Source organism: Pseudoliparis swirei, chromosome 8 (genome assembly GCF_029220125.1).
Source record: "Pseudoliparis swirei isolate HS2019 ecotype Mariana Trench chromosome 8, NWPU_hadal_v1, whole genome shotgun sequence".
Classification (NCBI taxonomy): Eukaryota; Metazoa; Chordata; class Actinopteri; order Perciformes; family Liparidae; genus Pseudoliparis; species Pseudoliparis swirei.
The window spans coordinates 18,553,758-18,572,685 of NC_079395.1; the positions used below are offsets into that span (position 1 = coordinate 18,553,758).

The window sequence follows — 18,928 nt, forward strand, 5'->3', positions numbered from 1 at the left end:
TGTTCACACAGCGCTCCACCAGCATCCAACAACATCCTTGGGAAAGACGCTGCGACCAGACACAGATAACGAGTCAGCGGTGAATTCATGCGAGCGAGCGAGTGGATGGCCGACGCAACCGCACGATGGAGGCGCGGTCGCTAACGTCCTCCAATTATTTCTACTTTTCTCTTCCACCATTCGCTGTTACGGTCACGATCCGGAACTACACTTCCTGCAGATGTTTCACATTAAAAGCCTCCAAGGAAAGGTGATTACGCACTTTGAGCTGTCGGCAGGTTTTTAAATGTAAGGCAGGGAGTGTTGAGTTTAATCGTCGGTACCTCCAGGGGTCCTGGGAGGGTACCAGGGGACATGAGAGGAATTATGATTTCATGAATGAATTATATGGATGGATTTTTTAGAGGCCTGTGAGTGTATTCCAACTTTTTGGGGGGGATTGCGAATGCTTAACGAAGCAATGTCTTCACTGGACTCGACATTTTATGCTGCATAAGTCGTAACGTTCAGTTTTCCCTCTCCATAAATTGTGTTAGAATTTTTTTTAGAGGAATCTTGGATTTATCCTGAGGCCTCTTGTGACGATCCAACACCCGGACTGGGCAGCGTCCCACAAAGGGCAATAACAAAGTCCTATAACAAAGTCCTTTTACTCTAAGTCATTCATGGTGTTGACCACACTGAAAGTGACAGAAGTAGCTGTGTGAAGAATAAAAAAGGAGCCTCTTAAACTCAATGCTTTTGGCTCAGGCGACCCTGCACAACTACAAGGTCTATTTTAATAATCTCTGTATAATATGACGGCGCTTGTGAGATTCCTGCAGAGGTGTATAAATCGGTATATATGTTAATACATCTGGAACAGAGGATAAATACAAGAGATCCGCCGAAAACAACTGGACACTTTTAGAGTGAATATACCAAAACCTCCAGCAGACCGCAACACAGCATCTGAACCTGTGCAGACACATGCTAATAATGCAAAGCACAGTTGGAGAGGTTGTAATGTCGGTATTTCATGGCAGAATTGTCAAATTGGCCATTTAGATACATTTGGGTATCACCTGTCCCATTTTAAATGTTAACTGTCAAATTAATTTAATCCTCATTTAGACCTCTATACATTCAATTCAATTCAATTCAGTTTATTTGTATAGCCCAATTTCACAAATTACAAATTTGTCTCGGAGTGCTTTACAATCTGTACACATAGACATCCCTGCCCCAAAACCTCACATCGGACCAGGAAAAACTCCCAAATAACCCTTCAGGGGGAAAAAAAGGGAAGAAACCTTCAGGAGAGAACAGAGGAGGATCCCTCTCCAGGATGGACAGATGCAATAGATGTCATGTGACCAGAAGGACATATTTAGAGTTAAAATACATTCAATGAATATGACAGAGTGTATGAATAGTTCGTAGTAGGCATATTCCAATTCCATTCAACCCCATTTAAAGAAAACCGTAACCCAGCTCAATGCCTTTAGCGTGAGTGCAGTACCCCAACACCTCCACCAGGTGGAGACATGGACGGCTGAGGATAGGCTACTCGATGCTGGAGGAAGGATGAATGAACACAGATGACTGGAATCGACTCGTAAATGAAGCGGACACTGTCAAATAAAAAACCTTGAACCTTGAACCTTGGACACATTGGAGAGTTGATTTGCCTTTTTAAGGAAGTTCTGAAACTGGGCACTTCGCAAATGATGGAAAACAGGCTTCCGGACGCGCGTGAATTAAGTTATCAACATTTAATGGCAGGAAGTGTATAACAAACATTCAAGGCTCACGACTGTGCTCTTCATCGGCTCTTCCGCCCTCCTTCCGGCGTCGAGAATACCTGTGGAAGAGACCCGCTATCTCTAATCCACAGAGTTTTAGACTCAAAATCAGCCAATCCTCACTCTCAAAGGTGAGTCCAGCCTTTAACACCTAGTGATTGGTTCAAAGTTCAGCTAGAACAATGGAGGGGTCGAATGTCACTGGCCCCGGTCAAAACGTCACTTCCGGGCAAGTATTTTCACAATAAAAGTCCCGTCTATTATTGTCTGCATTAAAGTCACTTTCACAATAAAAGTCCCATCTATTATTGTCTGCATTAAAGTCACTTTCACAATAAAAGTCCCGTCTTGTAAGTCACTTCACGGAATTCAACCAGCCTCGTCAATCTATAATACTAACATAGTCACTCTCATGCAACATACATTAATTCTTACCATTTACATTTGCATAGAGTAAACATTACCCCTATGCTTCATAATACATTAATAACAATATCAATATTCTCCCTAATATTTCCTATTATAATATCTTTCTATATGTATTAATTTAAAACATAAGACCTCTGCAGATGTTATCAAAATAAACTACTACAACCTAACACCCTCAAACACACATTTTAAATCACAAAACAGCAACGGTCAGGTATTGCTTCTGGTTTATGGCTTCATTGCCGCTAGTTCAGTGTCGCGTGATTGCGCGGGGGCGCATGGAGTAGCATCATTGCTGGCACCGTCATGCGGCCACTTACCGTTAGCTTGTTAGCATGTTTTTGCCGTGTCGCTCATTTAGCTGCCTGGTGTTTGAATCGGTTACCATGAGCTTCTGGCCGAGCTTCTTCCCATGCTGTGTGTAAGAAGGAAACATAGTATACGTTGCGTAATGTTTACTTGCCTGTCCACTTTCTCACCTCTGGATTGTTTGTGGTTGAAAGTAAAACGTAAAAAAAAGAAAGCCCAACTGAACGTCAGAAAGCTGCAGCAGGGGCTGTAGACGTGTCTTCAAGGCCTGGAAGGAAACTTTGTGTTAAATATGGTTTGCAGCTCTGAAAATCTCAGGGCATTTGTCCTGTTCGCAGTCATTTAAATCAAACACCAAATACATAAAAGTCGACCGGAAATCAATTTCACTGACCATGAATTCTAAGCCAAACACCTTTTCTCTGGTGGAGTCATTCCTCTGGCGCTAACGGAGCCTCCTCGAGTATCGTATCACGCGTTGGTTGTTGCAACGCTCCCCACCCGGGAAAAGTGGAAGCCTAAACCCCGAACACCCGCGGAGAGCATGCTCACAGAAGGTTTTTGGTGCACAGCGGGGGGGGGGGGGGGGGGGGGCTTATCGATTCCATCAGGCGGCCGTTAAAAGCTCCATCTCGCCTCCTTCCAGTCGCCGCCCGCCCGAATGGGAGATAAACATGTAAAGGATCCCTGAGTGTAAATTGAAGCGAGAGCGATTACGGCGGAACATTGACCGTCATTATTCACTCTCGCTCTTGGGCCGAGAGCCTTGGTGCCATCCCACAGACGGCCATATCTCCTGGCAATTCATCACACATTATCACCGCCAACCTCGGGAGTGTTGTGTTTATTCATCTCTGAAACGACCCTCTCTCACCTCTCCCGTGTCCTCTCCACCAGCGTCAGTGCCTCACCCTTGAAAGGAACGCCCTTGGAAGGTAAATAGTAGTGTGTGTGTGTGTGTGTGTGGGAGGGGGGGAGGGGCGTCATTAAATTCAGGACAAAACATCTTCAAGTGCTATGCAGTAAAGTTCCTCCCCTCTCAGTAATAGGACTAACTTTATGAACCTGATCTATGATGATTTTTCGGCGTTCGCAGATTTCGGGCGAAAAAACGTTCCATTTTCTTACAATCTGACAGCGAACATGACAAGTTCGGTCGTTTCTCATTATTTCATACACATCTGGATACACACACAAACACACACACACACACACACACAGACAGACTTGTTGTCCTTCTTTGTGGGGCCTGAACTTATTTCATGCATTTGTGGGGCCACACACACACACACACACACACACACACAGACACACACTTGTTTTCCTCCTTTGTTCCTTTGTGGGGCCTGAATTTATTTCATGCATTTGTGGGGCCACACACACACACACACACACTTGTTTTCCTCCTTTGTTCCTTTGTGGGGCCTGAATTTATTTCATGCATTTGTGGGGCCACACACACACACACACACATAGAGAGAGAGAGCTTTGGGGAGACAAGTCCATCTAAAAAAAATTCCCATGGACTTCTGCGTAAATGTCAGCCAGGGTGTGTTGACAGGATCAGATATCTTTTTGATGCTGCACACACAGCCGGGCAGAAGAAGATGACAGACGGACTTGATTGGGCATCAGGTGGAGTTTTGGTGACCGGTCTGGCAGCTGATGACTCACCATTCAGGAAAAAGGCGGAGCAACGGAGCCTGCGGGGTCGAAAGAACAGCGGCTCGCACCAGACGAGAGTCGCCGGCCTCAGACACAAAAAACCCTCCGCTGACCTTTTGAGCATGAAGATCCTTGAAGCTGATCAGCGGAGAATCGGCCCGAAGGTGGAGGAGGGATGGAGATGTAGCTTTAGCGCGGTAATCTTTTTATTTTGCGGCCGTGTGATGCAGAGTCGGGAACAGGATCATCCACCATGAAAAGAACATTATCTTTTAATTATTTTAAATTGAGCTCACGATATTTCACCTCGGCGCATAAGTCATAAAAATGACTCGGACTGCATTCGAGATTAAATCAACTTTACTGTTTCATGTAAAATGATGTAGCCACAGCAGATATAATCGCATCTAATTTAAAGCCGAAGATATTTCTGAAAGGGACATCGGAAGCCAAGCATCTTATTACTTTCGACGGTGTGTGCCAGTTGAACTCAGGTTTTACAGCGCGTGATGTTTATGGATTGTGTCCATTTGCCTTTTGACAAAGTCCCACTCTCAAGATTAATTTAACCACAAACTATCTTTATCAGGGGAGCTCGGCTCCATTAGCAGCTCGTTTCATAGAGGCGCCATCCACACAATGAGGCTCCGTCTAGCTGAAAATGTCTTTAAAGTTAGTTAATGACTATTATTTTTTTAGACATTTTTCTATTAAGATCTATGTAGACATTTTTTTTGTGGGCTAAAACTTTGTGTTCCAGCAAGCCGACAGGTCCGACTCGGCTTGATTTTGGTTTATTTCTCTTCGGTAGCAAAAATGAGCAATTTCATTGGATGTTGAGTGCCTGTTGGATGAAGGGTTCTCGCAATACTGGACCAATTTCAAAAGACTCAAACACAAAATACGGTGAAATAAATCCCAGATTGAAAAATACCAAAGCTAAAAAAACATTGCACAACATATTTTCAACCGCAAATCTGTTCCGCCTCATTATAAAGACCAGACTAATGTTGGTTCAATACAGAGAAGAATCTGATGATTCACCTGAACCGCAAGGGTTTTTGTTGGTGTAAACTTAGACTTCGAGAGCATTTAATATTTTATCTTTCTTCAGATACGCAGAGTTGAGGTATCGGCATCATGAGAGGAGATATTGGTCCCTTGGTGGATTATTAATAATGAAAACAACGTCCCGTGTGAACCGGCCAAGCAGCGCAATGTTTTGATGCGGTTCACTACCCTCCAGCCACCTCTTCCAAATTTAGCTTTTTCTGCTCTTTTGGCAGAAACAGTTGTCTAGACTCTGCGGGTTCCAGCAGAGAGACCAATTTAAAAATACACCCCTGCCACTTCTGCATGCATCATTTTAAAAGGAGTGAACGATGGGTAATATATATCGCCGTAAATACTCAGGCTCAGTGGGTCAGCGCTGTCACTGTTGGTGCAGCCGGACACTTTCAGCCAGCTCTTCCCCTCAGACTGAGGACTACTGAACCCGTGCCAAGGCAGTATGATATGGGCAACAACTGTTGTCCCTGTCCTGACCTACTGGCACGTCTCCTGGCATTGTGATTCTCTGGGCCGTCTCCTGTGGAGATTTATTAGATCTTTGTGGCAGCTCTCACAATTTATATACTGTGGCCCGAGACCAAACAGCAGATGAGGAGCTTGCTTTAGTGGAGCCGGTCGATCCGGCTCACCGGAAGTCCAAACATCAGGTGGATAGCAGAACTAGACATCTCTAGCTACTAAGTCTTAAAGGAGCAGTATGTGGCATTTAGAGGGATCCATAGGCAGTAATGGAATATACTTGTCCAAAATATAAGTATGTTTTATTTAGTGTATAATCAATGAGCCGTCTATGTCTACACACTATGAGCCAGCCGCCGTGTTTCTACAGGAGCCCAGAATTAGGGTGACCAGATTTGAGGTTGTGAAAAAGAGGACACTTCGTCTCGGGGGGGGGGGGGGGGGGTGGTGGTAGTAGTAGTCAGTGTGCCCTAAGCATAACTCCATCATGATGCCCCCCCTGAGATAGGAAAGGGACCCACGGGGGGTGGGGTGCTGAGCGACTAAACATCTCTCTTGTTCTGCCTGTTTTGTAATATACATGCCTAAAAGGTGCCTAATATTTCTAGACTGAAATAATATCGGCATTATAATTATTATAACTATGAGGATTTTTTTAGTTGCCTATCTTGTGGAGCCCCCTCAGGACGTGGTGCCCTACGCACAGCGCATAGTGCGCTATGGGAGCGGCGGCGCTGGTAGGAGTGTACAGCATGCCGCACAAACAACAATGAACTAGTGGAGGCGGCAAGGTGCTCAGTGTTGCCAGATTGGAAATGGTTAAGTATCGTACCAAAGGCTCAAAATGGTCGTAATTGGAGGATAATTATCGTGTATCTGGCAACCCTGAGATCGGTCGACCAATGACTGTTCTCTATACTGTCAGAGCTCGCGCAAGAAGGTGGAACGTAAGGGAGATACCATTTCCAAAACTTGTAAGAGGTAAATACTAGTTTGTGAAAGACCCAGAGAAACACAAATATCCGACGAAGCAAAATTCCGGACGTTTTTGGAATCCCTGCCGGACACATTTTTTAGGTCTCAAAAAGAGGACATGTCCGGGGAAAAGAGGACGTCTGGTCAGCCTACCACAGGGGTTCCCACACTTTTTAGACCACGCACCCTCTTCTACATCCCGACCGGGTTCACGCACCCCCAATCCCCCACACCTTAAAAAAAAACGCAACAGAATGCAAGAGTTGTTGACGGGGGGGGGGTGCGAGTGACTTTTTCTTTGCTCCGTCCCGATGCGCGCAGACCGGCGTCGGAGCTCTGCGGCAACCACTACGGTCATGGAAAACCTGGAAAAGTCATGGAATTTTTAAATGGCTATTAGCAGGCCTAGAAGAGTAATTGAAAAAAATAAAATCCCAAAATATTTGGAAAACTAATGCAAATTTGTTTTATTCAAATTTTAATTTACACGGTATATATATGGTATGCTTTGGAATTCTCATTGTTAGTTTAAATACCACATCTTCTCACTTTGTCACGTATAGACAGAGTTTTCACAAAATGTTTAATCATGGAAATTTGGTTTAAAGTCATGGAAAGGTCCTGGACATCCACTGGTCAGCATGGTGATGAACCTGTTCACTGGTCAGCATGTGGATGAACCTGTTCACTGGTCATGTGGATGAACCTGTTCACTGGTCACCATGGTGATGAACCGTCACAAACAGACTGACAGCTTTCCTCTCCTGAGCAGTGGTCCCCATGTGGCCCCCTTAACAATATCAGAGACGCGTTACGAGTTATTATTTTTTTCACCTGGCCCGCTGCCGTTGAGATTGCAGTGAGACGCGGAAAAAATGTGAAGTGGTGCTCTTCGCAATAAAACATCTTTGATGGACGTGTCGCGTCTCGGCCAATCAGCGTTCAGATGTCCACAGCGTTTGGGAAGTTAGGTTAGCTTGAATGTTAGTCCGCTACATCTGCTGCTGTCACGCTGCACGGTGTAGCGATACTAACAAAGTACCCGTACGTTAAAAACGATGTGATTTAGCATATTTTTAGTATCGATACTTCATTAAAAGAGCGATCAGAGCGCACGCGCTGCTCCGCTCCGTTAAATGGTGTCTGCACGCGCAGCGCAGCGCTCACAGCGAGTCGTGGCTTATCTCCGTTGCCTTTCTCCATGGAAAAATATTTTCCGCTATCCGCCACGGAATAAATAACCACGTTTTCTACGTTATACTCGTGTGGAAATGCCACACACGTCGTGACATGTAGCGCCCTGGTGTCTGGGTTCATAACGTCACCCGTAGGCGCACTCAGCTCCGTGAATGTCTCCGACGACGTGAATGACTTCCGCATCCAGCGCCACGTGAGCATCAGCAGCCAATTAGATTCATCAACAGAGGAGCAGCTCAGCGCTGATTGGCTCTCACAACACAGCGTCCTGTCCTCGCTCCGCTCTGGTTTCCCCTGCGCCGCTCTGCGCTCAACTCAACTTTGTTTATACTCCGTGACTTATTGAGCGCCGTAATAATCGCGCGACACAACGAATCGATAATGAAATTCGTTGCCAACTATTTTAATAATCGATTTTTATCGATTTTATCGATTCGTTGTTGCAGCCCTAACCCCTGCATTCAAACATTAAATAGCCGAGAGTTTTTTTCAGCGTAAGAAATACGATTTGTGGCGGGAGTGCGTGAGTTAAGACCGAAATGACACTTGAGAGCCCTGAGAATGTTTAATATTAATTATTACACCATTAGACCACCATTACATTTTTCCTCTCGCGCACCCCCTGGAGGCAGCTCGCGCACCGAGACGCGTCAGCACACTGGCCCTTTAACTAGCTAACAAGTTTAAAACGGTGCATCCCCGCTTTGGTGAAACAACAGTCCCGTGATTAGCGCGAGCTGGAAAGGATTTACAAATCGCTGGTGCGGCTCAATCCTGCGTCTTACAGTAGAAATGGTTTGAACACGGCTGAACCCCTCTCGTGTTTGCTGTTTCCATTGCGCACACGCCGTCTAGCCCGATGCTCGACAAGCCTCCCGACTCCTGCCACTTCATGTAACCCCATTGATCTAGCTGAGAGCCAGGCAAATCCAAAGCCCCCCGTCGCAGCTCTGTTACCCTGAGTCTCTTTAGTCTTAATCTCACCAATAGGCAAACAGCCACCCATAAACTAAGCTCTTACACCATGCAAAACTCTAAATTCATTCCGCTGCTTGTCTATTATTATTTGTTGCTCCCTGTAAAGCCGCGGCTGCCACATTGTTTACCTGCAGTTGTGTCCTCCGCACACACCTCCGAGCCTCCGGGGAATTATCTTATGTCCACATATATATATATATATATATATATATATACGCCGGCGCTATGTACTCTCCCGCGGGAGGTTAGCACCTGCTGTCAGTATATCAGCGAGGCGGAGACGGAGACAAGGCCGGGGACAGAGGCGAGGAAGGTGCTCCCATACGTTAGCGGGCGAAAGCCAAGCTGCTTTTTTCTCCTCTTCACACACTGACAGGTCCTTCCTTTCATCGGCCAAGGTTCAAGGAGAGGACGGAGCTGCTTTATGGGGCTTTGCACTTAAAACTACCAGCTCTGTCTTCCTAGTGGGAGTACCCCCCCCCCCCCACACCCACCCCACACAACCTCCTGGCCCAGTACACCTCCCACTGCCATTCCGTTGCTCTTCCTCCATCTCCGTCGACTTTCTGAAGCTCACTTTTGTTTCCTTTATGCATAATTCTTTTGATAGGCTGGGTTGCTTTTTTCCTCTTCACCTCCTGGTGTGAGGGAGTGCTCTTCTTCTTTTTTCCCTCTTTCTTGTCTTTGACTTCACTGCGTCCAGAGAGGCAATCCCTAGAGCTCTTGTTAGATATAAGGGGGTAGGAGGAGGATTTCTGTGTGTCCATAGTATTCAGGTTCTGTGTGTGTGTGTGTCTTCTCAAAGGTGTGCTTGAAAAGACTCGATGAATGTGGCTTTTGTCCAGGTTTTAATTTAAATTTTAAATTTTTGGTGGTAAATGCAGAAATGAATGTTTTTTCTTTTTCCGGAGAGCGTTTCGTCAACCGGGCTGGAGGTCGCACAGCGAGTGCTTGTTCATTGTTGTGGCGAGCGCGCGGCGTGGGCGTGCCGCCTCCTGCTCGCTCGTTTTGACAGCGGTTGACCGAGAGAAAAAAGAGATAGACAGACAGCGGAGGAGGTGAATCGTAATTAAAGTTTTCACTCTCGTTAAGTTGGTGACAGCTCGCGATCGATGGCCAGGGTCCGCCTCCGATACTAACGATCCAAAAAGACCATTTGAATTTTCAGAGGATTGTGACCAGGAAGGGGGAATTAATTAAGATACTTATGGCCCCAATTAATCAGGTCACTGAGAACCCGCTGTAGGTGTACACAACGTACAAAGAATTACAGTACCGCTGTAACTCTTTGAGAAAATGCTGCAGCGATGCAAAACTCTAATTAGGAAGGGAGAGCTCCCTGGGGGGGAACAACTGTATCCCCCTAGCATCGCCATTGCTCTACTAGAAATAATGCTCCCGTATGTACGTATAGGCCGCAGGTGAAATCCCCATCCTGACTGGTTACGCAATGCATGAAAACATGCATTTTGCCATATTTCATTCTATAAAACTCTATTGAGCTCCTCTGCGCCACAAACCAGAGCACCCAATTATCCTCGCTTACTGCGGTCCAGGCCGATGCAGCCAGGGTGATGTCACGACGATCGCCCTCCCCCCCCAAAGGACGGCCACGGCACGATGTGAGAGGCTGTGACACGGATCAATACGCCACAGAAATGCCTTGATCCGGCCCCGAGTGGAATTTTCTTCGGCTCGGGAGGAATGATGTAATAAGATAAAAGTCTCGAAGCATTAAAGCGCATCTTTATTTTTTTCCCTTCTTCTTTTAAATTCTTGCTTCAACAAGCGCTTCAAAGAAAGAAATCCTCACATTGACAAAACGCCCCCCACCCCCCCCCCCTCCCTTGTGCGAGAGAAATTTGTGCTCAGCCTGCGAGAGTAGCATGTTGATATTCGGCCACCTGCCCCAGGTCTGTTAACAAGGTGCCCGTGGCAACGATTGCCATCAAAGTCTCCGCTGATAAGTTCCTCCAGGAGAAAGAGAGAGAGAGAGAGCTCCGCGATTGAATTCACCCCCGATCGCCTCCTCGCGCTGTACATCCGAGATAAAACGCAGCAAAACGCGCCCTAACAACCGTCCTCACAATTGGCCTCACAGCCGGCCTCACAACGCAGCCTCACAACCGGCCTCACAACACAGCCTCACAACACAGCCTCACAACACAGCCTCACATCACAGCCTCACATCACAGCCTCACAACACAGCCTCACATCACAGCCTCACATAACAGCCTCACATCACAGCCTCACAACACAGCCTCACATCACAGCCTCACATCACAGCCTCACAACACAGCCTCACATCACAGCCTCACAACACAGCCTCACATCACAGCCTCACATCACAGCCTCACAACACAGCCTCACATCACAGCCTCACAACACAGCCTCACATCACAGCCTCACAACACAGCCTCACATCACAGCCTCACATCACAGCCTCACAACACAGCCTCACATCACAGCCTCACATCACAGCCTCACAACACAGCCTCACAACACAGCCTCACATCACAGCCTCACAACACAGCCTCACATCACAGCCTCACATAACAGTCTCACATAACAGCCTCACATCACAGCCTCACAACACAGCCTCACATCACAGCCTCACAACACAGCCTCACAACACAGCCTCACATCACAGCCTCACATCACAGCCTCACAACACAGCCTCACATAACAGCCTCACAACACAGCCTCACATCACAGCCTCACATAACAGCCTCACAACACAGCCTCACAACACAGCCTCACAACACAGCCTCACATCACAGCCTCACAACACAGCCTCACATCACAGCCTCACAACCGGCCTCACATCACAGCCTCACAACCGGCCTCACATCACAGCCTCACAACACAGCCTCACATCACAGCCTCACAACACGGCCTCACAACCGGCCTCACATCACAGCCTCACAACACAGCCTCACAACCGGCCTCACATCACAGCCTTACAACCGGCCTCACATCACGGCCTCACAGCCTGCCTCACAACCGGCCTCACATTACACCCTCACATCACGGCCTCACAGCCGGCCTCACAACCGGCCTCCATGATGTTAATGCATAACTCATTCTGTAGATCTCTGGCCAGCTTGTCGCCCCTTGGTCTTTTCCTAACTCCTGGATTCATCCCATTTGTCGCATTTTATGATCAGCCGACCGGATGTGTTTACACGCCCCAATTACCGTCGTCGAGACGATAGCCGCGAGACACCTGTCACTTCCAATGTGCCGAGGCAGAGGAAGGAGATCGGCTGATTGATCGGAGCCTCGGAGAGCACGCGGGGCGAGGGGCGCAGTGACAGGCCGGTGATTGACACAGATGAGGGAAAGGAAAAGGAGGATCGGAGCAAGTGGCGGTTAGAGGACAGGGTACTAAAACAAGGGCCGGTTAAAGAGAGTGGTTAGAGGGAGATTTAAGGAGGCGGAGGGGCCCCGAGGATGAGACAGGTGGTGAGTGGGAGAGGTGGGAGAAGAGAACGCGGAGGAAGAGTGGATCGTTTTTCCTTTTTTCTCCGTCACTGTTCATCAAAAGGTTTTTTACTCGGTGAACGAGAGACTGTAAAAGAGAGAGAAAGAAGAGGCTGAGGACGTTGAGGGGAAGATGAGAGAGAGAAAAAATGCTGTAAAGGTATTCCAGGAGGAACGTCCCGACTTCAGTCACGCCGCAGCGAATGTGCTGACAGGGTCTGTCTGCACCGGACCAGATGAAACCAGAACTACTTAACCCAGAGCACGCGAGTGTGGCTCGATATATAAATATTAAATAGTTTTACAGCGAAGTTAACGTGAAGAGCACTATTCAACGTGTAGAACCAGTTCCATTATTCTCCCTGTGGCTCCAAACCGTGTTGAGCTTCCTCTGAACATCAATCGATCCGAGCAGAGAATGAAGCGCGTGACATCTTTCGCTTCATTTGACATCGGCGAGGCCGAACCCGACCGCGTCGCCAGGGAGGCCCTGTCATGATCTGGAGTTTGTGTCTCGTTTTGTGTCTTATTTTGAAGTCCTTGTGTCGTCTGTCTCCCTGTGATTGTCTGCCCTAGTCCTGATTGTTTCCTCCTGTGTGATTGCTGGCCCCGCCCTCATTGTGTCCACCTGTGTCTCGTTCCCCGGTGTCCAATCACCTCCGCCTGCCTGTGTATGTAAACCGTTTGGTCCGCGTGTTGTCGTCCTGTCTAGTGTGTTGAATTAAATATTGGTTCGGAAATTATGTCGGCATTTGGGTCCTCTCTCGGTGTGACGCCACGTGACAAGCGCAGATGATGAATGATATTGAGTTGCATTATGGGAAATGGATCCAGTATTTTGAGCTTGAGCCAATGCGAGGGATAAATGTATGTATTCAAGTCCTCTAACGCGATGGAAGTGCGGTGCCAAAAGGGCTGCAGTGCCCCTTTACGTTTCTTTTGAATTTCTTATTTCACATTCCTGCCTTTTTTCTGCACACAGCAATAACAAACAAATTGCATATCTGTAGTGATGGTGAGATGAAGCCTCATGAGGCATCGAACCACTTCAGCCAATTAGTTCGAGAAAGGGTTCATTTCTCGAAGCTTCATGTGCTCACGAAACCACCTAGTGGCCAAGTGTATAATCACAGGCAGCTGTACCTGAACCACATAATGTGATGCATTGAATTTTTGTGTCTGTTATGGCTGTTGGGAGTGACTATGAATTACAAAAATGTATGACCAAATCATTTCTGTACATAAATTATCACATATGTGCATCATAAAATATTTGTTGAATGTATTCTGTGTGTAAATGTTCCCAAAATGGTAGTATCATATGATATGGCAGGTTGTGTAATAATGTTATTATGTCACTTTAGGAAAATGGCATGGGCTTAAGCAGGCAGAGGACAGTGAACGTGTGTGTGTGTGTGTGTGTGTGTGTGTAACTAGGAAGAGGGGACTGAATATGCTTGTGTAAACTTGGACAGTGATGTACAGGACAAGGGACATTCTATTCATTTTTTTCAGAAATAACAGTTTCTCAACAGTTCCATCTTATCACCTATCCTTCTCTCCTCACTCTCCTAACTCTCCAAACTATTTCTCTCTCTAAACTCTCCAAACTCTCAACCAACAACCCACATTTTGAATGGAGCCTGAGGGGTTTATATTGCTGTCAAACCTCCCGGCAATATCTGAACCACTTCCCGAAGCAGTCACGTGGTACAGCCGGGCAGCGAGGCTTCGGACGTCATCATTTTTGGCTCCTCCCCTAAATGAAACAAGCCTCGATACGCGCTTCGAGGAAACGCCCCCTCCATTACTCGACACGCTTCGAAGCGTCGGCACATCTCGTAACAACACTACATATCTGGCACATCGCCACATTATTGATGTGTCAGACGTGTAGGCGGAGGTTACTGAAATACTATAAGCTTATCTGGATACGAGCACACTGATTGATACCTGACATTTTGATACGGGCGTGGGATTTCCATTTGAGGCTCGAGTGCACGAGAAACTCGCCGAGAGCGCGAGTCGGGCGCGTGAGGGCCGAGGACCCTCGAACAACACTCGAGGCGCATCTGCAGCTTTTTATGCTTGTTTTGGGGGATTCTGCCTGATCAAAGCACAATATTAATCCTGCTAATTAATCAGTCTTCAAGATTCAAGATGTTTTATTTGTCACATACACACACAGGGTGTGCAGTGAAATGAAAGTGGCAATGCTCAGCAGGAATGTGCAAGGGCAACAAGTACACACTATTTACAATAAAAAACAACACAATATTTACAGTAAGTGTGTGTGTGTGTGTGTGTGTGCCTAAGAGGGCCAGTTGTGTGGGTCTATGTGGGGGTCCTGGTGAGGTCGGAGTTCACAGTCCTGATGGCCTGAGGAAAGAAACTCCGTCTCAGTCTCTCTGTTCTTGCAGCGTGACTACGGAGGCGCCTGCCTGACCGCAGCAGCTGAAACAGTCTGTTGTTGGGGTGGTGAGGATCCTTCATGATCCTGCCGGCTCTGGTTCTGCACCTCCTGGTGTACAAGTCCTGCAGGGTGGGAGTGAGTTCCAATAGTGCGTTCAGCCGAACGCACTACTCTCTGCAGAGCCTTCCTGTCCTGAGCGGAGCAGTTGCCAAACCAGGCTGTGATGCTTCCTGTCAGGACGCCTCTACAGCTCCAGAGTAGAAGGACTGAAGGATCCTCTGGGAAACTTTAAATTTCCTCAGCTGCCTGAGGTGGTAGAGGCGCTGCCTTGCCTTTCTCACCAGAGTGTCTGTGTTCGTTGACCATGTCAGATCCTCGGTGATGTGGACTCCCAGGTATTTATACCCGCTCACCCTCTCCACAGTAGTCCCGTTAATCCCCAGTGGTGAGTACGTCCTCTGTTGTTGAACCCTCCTAAAGTCCACAATCAGCTCCTTAGTTTTGGTGACATTCATGATGAGGCTGTTGTCCTGGCACCAGAGTGACAGATCAGCAACTTCCTCCAGGTAGGCCTTCTCGCCGTTGTCGGAGATCAGGCCCACCACCACTGTGACATCGGCAAGCTTGATGATGGTGTTGAGCTGAACCTGGCCACACAGTCATGTGTGTACAGGGAGTACAGTAGGGGCTGAGGACGCAACCCTGGGGGATCCTGTGTTCAGGGTGAGGGGTTTGAGGTGTGTCTGCCCACCCTGACCACCTGTGGCCTGGCGGTCAGGAAGTCCAGGATCCAAGCACACAGGGGTGTTCAGTCCCAGCTCAATCAGCTTGCCGGCCAGTCTGAGGGGACTATGGTGTTGAAAGCTGAACTATAATCAATGAACAGCAGTCTCACATAGCCCCCTCTGGCTGTCCAGATGAGAGAGTGTGGTGTGCAGTACCTGGGAGACAGCATCATCCGTGGATCTGTTTGGGCGATAAGCAAACTGCAGCGGGTCCATGGAGGAAGGGAGGAAGGCGCAGATGTAGTCCTTTATCAGCCTCTCAGCATTTCATGACCACCGAGGTGAGGGCCACCGGTCGGTAGTCATTCATACATGCTGGAGAAGCATTCTTGGGCACAGGGACAATAGTGGATCTCTTGAAGCAGGCGGGGACCACGGACTCAGCCAGGAGAGGTTGAATATTGTGGTGAACACTGGAGCTAGCTGGTTAGCACAGGTCTTCAGTACTCGCCCAGATATGCCATCTGGACCTGCAGCTTTCCTGGTGTTCACCCTCAACAGAGCCCTCCTCACACTGTGCTCGGTCACAGAGAGTGTGTGTTCATCCCCAGCGGTAGAACTCACCTCGGCCACGCTTAACGGTGTTGTTGTTAGCGAGCTAGCGCTGTTGTTGCTAGCCTCAAACCGTGCATAAAATGAGTTCAGGTCGTCCGCTAGGGATGCGTCGGCACTCACCATTGCGCGGGTCTGCTCTGGTAGTCTGTGATAGTCCGTAGCCCCTGCCATAGGCGCCTGGTGTCGCGCTGCTCCATCTGTGATTCCACTCTGTCTCGGTACCTCCTCTTGGCCTTCTTCACCGCCCTCCTCAGTCCATGGACCGCTGCCTTGTACTCGTCCATGTTGCCGGATACAAGACCGGAGTTATAGGCAGCAGTACGGGCGTTCACAGCTTCACGGATGGATCTATCAACCCACGGCTTTTGGTTAGGAAAGACCCTAACTTTTACCGTGGGGACGATGGTGTCCGCTAGCGTTGCTATGAGGCTCATTGCTACTTCCGCAAACTCGCTGACGTCACTGGAAGCTGGTCCCTTTTCTTGCGCTGCAGTCCAAAGAAGAAGAAGAAAAAAAGACAATCGGTGACGGTTGTTCCCGTTAATAGCCGCTCGGAGTGTTTTTCTCTCACAGTGTTACGCTATCTTTTCCCATGTAAGATGATAACTTTGTCACCTTCTATCTAATAGATGTGAGAAAAACACTCGTGTCATTATAGAGGTACCAGCGGTTGTGTGTTCCGGGCCCAGAAAGCCGCTCTGCGCTTCTGAAAATGTGATCGCTGCTCTGCTGTAAGCGTTGTCCTGCCTGCCCGTCGACGCCGCTCCACTTTTAATTACCGCGGTGCAATGATGACAGTTTTGACTTAATTATCTTTATCTTTTATTCTCAGGGTGTCCAAACCTCCGTGGGAAACTGAATGAGACGCCACGCGAGAGGAGTGGGGAAGAAACCAGCAGAGAAACGAGAGAGTGAGAGAGAGAGAGAGAGAGGCCTGGTGTGATATAAGGAGTGACTGACACCTGCCCTCCAGCTCCAGTGTGAAGGGCACCGGGATGAGAGAGTGAGAGGCGGGGCATGAAAAGAGGGAAAGCAGGAGAGAGAATGAAGACAACCGGAAAACAAGACCCGCCTCACAGCCAACCTCGCTCAAATTAGGACATCTCGCCCCAAAAGACACGATGATTACAAGAAACCTGCTGCTGTTGGTTTCCCTGTGCCTGTGGGAGGGGCTCGCGGGAGTCGCCTCGGCCAGTAAGATCGTACGGAGGAGAGGAGCGGGCGGATCGCACGCGCCGAAGCTAGGGGAGAGCAGAGCGGCGGACCAATGGGACGCGAGCGTGGACGCCAACGCCAACGCCAACGCGATGCCCGTGGCGACTCTTAGGAACCTGATGACTCACGAGCAGGCGGCGGACCCCGGCTCGTTCCCTCTGGCCAAACGGTTGCAGAGTCGCGCCGCTCCCCCAGCGGCGAACAAGGAGAGGAAAGCTTTGAAGCCCAAACGCGAGGTCGACTCTGTCAGTCGAAAAGAAGGGATGCGCATTTTAGGTAGCGGCGAGGAGGAGGTGAAGAAAGTCAAGAACAACACCAAGAACGGCGAGACTTCCGGCAGGACGGGAAGGCCCGAGAAGACGTTCGCGATCCACCGCAAACCAGATCTGCACGGCAACAAAACCCGGTTCAAATCGGGCCCGAGATCCAGGACCAGACCCGATGCGAGTGTCCACGCCGCGGGTGTGCCGGGGAAGGGATTCGGCATCGATTCGAACCGGAAGCTGAACCTCACCGGCGGCTACGGGCTCCTGAAGCTGCTGTCGAAAGAGAACCTCGTGAGGATCGTCAACTCCCAAATGCAGAGCGCTCCCGGCCTGAGCTTTCCGAGCAAGGGCAGCCGGAGCAGGAAGAGAGATTTGATCGACGTTAATCGCGGACACTCGGAGGCCCGGCGAGTGCCGAGACAAGACGCGGCTGTCACTCTGCCTCACGACGGATTTGATAACCAGACCGCGGTTCCTGATTTCGGCGCAGTCACCGCCCCGGATCTCAATCCAGACGATCGGATTAATCCACTCAGCGAAGTGGAGCCGGCTTTAAGCAAAGGGCGGGGCAAAGGCCTCGTCCGCTCGCTGTCAACACCCCGCGGCGAGGTCGGTCTCGGCCCCGAGAGAGACGTAACGATCGGCCAAACGGAACCGCCGTTTCCATCGGCAAAACATCCCCCGGCGCACGCTCCCTCCGAAGCGGATGCTTCTCCGCAGTCTGCGCTGACAGGGCGACCCCTGGGAGTTGGACCGGGGAGCGGAGCGGCGGATCTCCACAGGGACCCGTTACCGGAGTCGGTTCTCTCCGCTCAAACGGAACCCGGCACAGCTCGGCACCCCGCGGGTGAAGACGAGCGACCCGTCAACGGCAGTCGTGTCCTGAGGCTCCGCCCGTCTCCCGACGGCAAAGACGGCGACGTGCGAGTTCCCTCCGATCCGGAAAGCGGGAGGGGCCTCGTGTTCGAGGAGGCCGAGGAGGAGGAGGAGGAAGAGGAGGAGGAGGCGGCGCGCGATCGCATGGAAGTGACGGGGCCGCGCTCTCGCACCAGGAGGAGCTGGATCTGGAACCAGTTCTTTGTCATCGAAGAATACGCCGGGCCTGAACCCGTGCTCATCGGACGGGTAAGGACAAAGAGCTGTGAACTGTTTTATGAATATGTAAGACGCTTACAAGTCTCCTACGCGGCTTATTCGACCTTGGGTCTTTCTCTCGGTCGAACGTCTCACACACAAGGTGCTGAGCACAATTCAACCCCACAGTCACGCCCACAGGATCTGTTGTGTGTGTGTGTGTGCATTCCAGGTAGCAGTTAAACTTCAGTGAAAGAAAAGCTCGATGAG

General features: G+C 49.2%; 1 protein-coding gene across 1 annotated transcript in view; it reads left to right on the top strand.

The window, feature by feature from the left end:
* LOC130198490 (uncharacterized) overlaps positions 1–18,928 on the top strand; it is a 186,236-nt gene that overhangs the window by 41,948 nt on the left and 125,360 nt on the right. Inside the window, exon 3 of the mRNA XM_056421656.1 lies at positions 16,936–18,709. Coding sequence (XP_056277631.1) covers positions 17,225–18,709 — 1,485 coding nt within the window. The 5' untranslated portion in view covers positions 16,936–17,224. The remainder of the gene's footprint in view (positions 1–16,935; positions 18,710–18,928) is intronic.